The 5000-nt window shown below is 47.8% G+C and overlaps 1 protein-coding gene across 1 annotated transcript in view; it reads right to left on the bottom strand.

Annotated features, from left to right (window-relative positions):
- nell2a (neural EGFL like 2a) overlaps positions 1–5000 on the bottom strand; it is an 87913-nt gene that overhangs the window by 53228 nt on the left and 29685 nt on the right. Inside the window, exons 11-12 of the mRNA XM_030366731.1 lie at positions 3750–3855; positions 3113–3241 (exon numbers count right to left, since the gene is read on the bottom strand). Coding sequence (XP_030222591.1) covers positions 3113–3241; positions 3750–3855 — 235 coding nt within the window. The remainder of the gene's footprint in view (positions 1–3112; positions 3242–3749; positions 3856–5000) is intronic.

Below are 5000 nucleotides of genomic sequence, written 5' to 3'. Positions count from 1 at the left end.
GTGTGCGTGCGCATGTGTGTCTGCTACTCTCCTACTCAGAAACGGAACAAAACCCCTACTGTGTTCAATACATGAAATTGCCTATAAATTCCCGGCTCCATTCTCGTCTTTCCAGAAACTTCTGTCCTGAGACTGGCCCGGAATCCACAGCAGGCACTTTCCATCAGTATCTGGTAGGTACCCACGTCTCCTGCTGCGTGTGTATCATTATTACATGAAAACAAATATTCCCCTGTAGCACGCGGGTGGATCTTCACCGTAATGGGTCAGTATTTATTTCTTTATTTTCTTTCATTTTACTTATTTTCCCTCACTGGACGCCGTCAATGAATAAGTGCTTTCCAGGGAGGAAGGAAAAAAAAAATCAATTGCCTTTGGGGCAACAACTTCCGCAAAATGGAGCCAATTTTCAGGTGCACTGTGTAGTATCTGATGCAAACCCACGCAACGCACACACACAAACACACACACACACACACAAAGACACGTGTTCTTTCCCACAACCACACACACACACACAAATCAGTGGAGCTAACGGAGCTGCTCTTGAGATGAATGGGGTGTGGTGCCGGTGTGTGGTGTCGGGGGGGGGGGGGGGGGTCACACCAGGTCGGTCTGCTTGTTATCAGCTCTACACGGGTAATGCCACGGGCTAGTCAGCCTGAGCGTCCTGGAACAATGAAGGGAAGGATCCCACTTGAACCACAACCACCTATTGCAATTGCTAAACGGTTACTAAAACGGTGCTGAAAGACCACACTGGAGCAACTGAAGAAAAGCATTACAGGTTAAAATATATAAATATATATATGACGTTATCACTGCCCTCAGATCTTGGCAGCAGGAAAAAGCATTCCAAATCTTTCAATGCCTTGGATGCACATATTTAAGTAAAAAAGTACAAACACACATCTAAGGAATATTTGGTAGCGTCATCACGTATCAATGAATTATAGATCAATGAATTATGTTTTAAAATACATTAACGTCAGCTGTTGCCAGGATACGTGAAACTGGACTGAACCTGGCTAGCATCCTCCTGTTAGCACCGCTCGCAGCCTAAAGCTATCAGCCACAACAGTGTGTTCCAAATTAATTCAGGTTGTGAACGTCTGACATCACTTTCAATTACACATATACTCCGGAAGGGAATAAACACCCGGGCGAATGTCTCCTTGTGACAGAAAACTGGCTCCTCGTTTCCATAGCAGTCTAAATCCTGTTGCTGAAGACACAAATAGTGTGATTTCTTTTCACCTCAACTTAGCCACAGGACATAACGGGAAATGCCAGGGGGGAACAAAAACAACAAACTAGGCCAACAACACTGGTACATCCCCGACACAAACAAACACACATGGTCGGACCCCTACCCCCCTCCCCTCCAGGCAACATGCAGCGAAGATCCGGGCAGAGTGTGTGTGTGGGGGCGGGGGGGTTATCTACAGGTTCGGGTGTCAAAAGACTCCGCCCGAGATATCGCGAAAGTCTTTGATCTGCTTTTCTGGTGCCGCAGATGCAGATGAATTATTATTTGATATATCTAACGGATTTCACAGCTTGGGACGGCGTTGTCATGACAGAGAGCGAGAGAGTGGGGGGGGAGGAGGGTGGGGCTGCTAGATCCCGGTAACCAAACCCCCGTGCCGTAACGAGGCTGGGAAACATCTCAGGACAACGAAGACAAGAAAGGTGAGCTAAAGGACTGTCAGAGCAGGGGCGCGACCGACGGGTTGTTGATCTCGTCGACGCGACCGAAAAACATTCTCTCTCCGTCGAGCAGATGAAATGAGCCGGCTGACTGCACGAGCCATGGGGGCACGGCTTCATTTATAAGCGAAACGAGATTGAAAAAATGCAAATCAAAAAACACAGTCTGCTCTGTTCACGCGAGGTAACGACGGCGCGGGGCCCGACGGACAGGGTCTTCTGCTCCACTTGTCACCGAGGGGGCCCCTGGATGAGGATGACGATGGCGCGCGCGGTGACACGACTCGACTATGGCTTTGCAATTACCGCCGCGTTCTCCGCACACTGTCAGAGGGACACCTCGTGCTCACGGAGATAAGGGCCTTCCGGACCCGTTCCCCTGCTCCGAATCAATTAAAACCCACATGGAGGGAGCACAATGTGGGTGGTCCGCACCATGATTAACAGCAGCAAAGTGCTGTCAAAATACCCCTTTCACCGAGTGGGTCTAAACTATTCAAATGCGTTTTGGAATATTCAAACTTCATTTCACTGGAAAAATGGAAGAGGCTGAGGAGCAAGCTGGAGGAAAGCTGTTTCAGTGGGTCCTGTGGCTAGGGCGTTTGAATTGCATGAGCAAGATGTCTGGTGCCTTAATAGCCAATGCCGATCAGTGATCAAACCATGGTAACCAGCTCTCCTGGCCTCACTCAAACATCTGTTACCGATATCATTTGTCAGAATAACTTCCTTGCAGCGAGTCCCTCGAAGAGTATTTAGCTGGAGAGCGTAGAATGTTCGATAAAGTACTTTATTATTTTGGAATAAATGCAAGTTGAGTCTTGACGGAATTGGTCGGACAAAATTACAGTAAAGTACAACATGTCTTATCACAAAGACGAAAGTGCTACTGCTATTTGTGCTACTTCCTGCTACTTCGAGGCTGGCAGACTCACTCAGAAGAAAAAGCTTTTCACAAATTGTATTGGTGATGGAAGTTTTCACAAAGCCATGAGAGACAGTTATGCTGGTTTGATCACCCAGGTCTTGACCTGGGTGGCGGTATTGCTCTTTAATAAACACCTGCCCCTTAATGACCTGTATATGAATTCACTATAAAGCCTCTTGGATAAAAGTCATTATAGCATCTTATCCAGCGATAATCCACAAACGTCCCTTTACTCGCTCGTTCCCGGTCCGATTTGAGAGGGTTTGTTTCCCATATCAGGAGACCGGGTCCTCCACACCTTGATAGAACTCAACCACACGCTTTCCTTGCACAGCAGACAGATTCTCTCCCCTGATTACCGCTTAACGTGTAGTGCCTGAAGGCGGCGTGAGGCATCAGCTGGCCAAGCGGGCTACTGCGGCCGAATAGGTCAAGACCTGCCGTTCGCTGGGACCCCCCCGGGCGGGACCTTACCTTCGCAGTAGGCGTTGTCCTCCCTCATGGGGCTGAAGCCGTCCTTGCACACACACCGGGTCCCGGCCTCCAGGTTCACACACTCAGAGTTCTCCACGCAGCCGTGGCCTTCGGCACAGAAGTCATGACCTGGGCAGGAGAGCAGGGAGAGAGAGAGAGAGAGAGAGAGAGAGAGAGAGAGAGAGAGAGAGAGAGAGAGAGACGAGACGACAGTGAGACACTGAGGGGAGAGGGATGTGTGAGAGTGAGGCAGAGGTGGCGAATGGGGAGTGTGAGATCTTTGTACTCTGTGCGATGATACGAAAGGCCACAGCGCAACGGGAGGACCATGACAAGTGTTGAACTGGATGAGCAAATCATTAAGTCCTTTAAGAAAATACTAAGATGAAAGATTGGGTAAAATGAGAAAATAAATATTGTATTTATTTCAGTTTCTCTTGATAGTTGATAACTATCTCAACTTAACTTGCTTCACTCATCACTGTAAACAAGTGAATACATGTAAGGACCAAGTCCCTGCATGGACCACACTAAAAAACTATTGTTATTAACATTGTCATCGTGGTATGACGTTTACGGTACATTCCCGGTACGTTCCCGGTACGTTCCCGGTACGTTCCCGGTACGTTCCCGGTACCTCTGCAGACGGTGCAGCATCGGTCGTTCAGCTTAATCTGATCCCCCTCGGAGCATCCTGGGTCTGGGCACAGGGCGGCCGGGAGCTCCCGCCGCATGGTCCTGTCCTGAAACAGCCAAGAAATCCCTCGAATGACATACGATCACACATTACATTCCAGTTATTAATTTCTCAGACTTTTGGATGAATGCCAAAGCAACTAAGCAGTGAGGCTGAGAATCATCAAAATTGTTCTAGCTACAAAAAGCTTAGTTAGCATAAGGCCACTTGACCTGTCTTTGAAAAACAACCAGTGTAACACCCAGATTCCCGCCAAATGAATTAGATTGAACATAATCATACCTTAGCTTCTTGTTTATGAGTATTACTACGTGTGTTTTAGAACTAAGAAGATGAGCCTTGGCGACATAATGTCGCTGTAGAGCGCGACCGTGCTCCACTGCACATTTGACAATTACCGGTAAACACTTTGACTTTGACGGATTGAGCGCCTGACTTTAATTAAGAAAGTAATTAAAAGCATGCCAAAGGTATCCAGGTCTGGAGGTGCACATGGATTACATTGTGTTCCATTGACTTTGTTCCGCTCCCTCCTTCCCTCCCATTAAAAGGATCACTGTCTTTATAGATCTTTTACTCTCTTTTATGTTTTCAATATATTCAAGTTTCTCCTGCACGGTATCCACTGCAGCTTGTATCCAGACTTGGTAGTTACATCACGGAGGACTAAACTGTTCTGTTCCGTTCTGCTCCGCTGTTGATCGAAAAAAAACGTATGAAGTTCATTAGTGATGCGTCCTCATTATAAAAGAAGAGGCGTGTAAAAGCTAATTAAAGAGTTCCCCTTTTATTCCCAGCATGTGAGCTTAGCAGATTCCTCAATGGACGCCCTCCCCGTCTCCCCGACAGCTGATGAATCCGTTTCATTAAGACCCGCAGCAGCCAGAGACTCCGAGCCCTGCAAAGCGCTGACTCGCACCTCTTTGAGAACAGCTAGGGGCGAAGACCCCGTCCACAATGTTGCCCCCCCCCCCCCCCCAAAGTCCTCCCTATCCTTTAAGTCAAGTAACAGTTTTTCCTCTCTTTGTCATCGCAAGGCATTCTGGGTAAAATACTCTTAAGCGGGCCTCAGTGGTGTGGGCTTCACCAAAGAGTGAAAGGGGGACTCAGTGAGGAAGTGAGGCAAGCAAAAAAGTAAAAATGAACGCGCCACACTAGAAGAGCCAGTGAAAATGCCTTTGTACACTTTTG

This window comes from Gadus morhua, chromosome 9 (genome assembly GCF_902167405.1).
Source record: "Gadus morhua chromosome 9, gadMor3.0, whole genome shotgun sequence".
Classification (NCBI taxonomy): Eukaryota; Metazoa; Chordata; class Actinopteri; order Gadiformes; family Gadidae; genus Gadus; species Gadus morhua.
The sequence above is the reverse complement of the archived record's forward strand: the minus strand, read 5'-3'. Positions and strand labels throughout refer to the sequence as shown.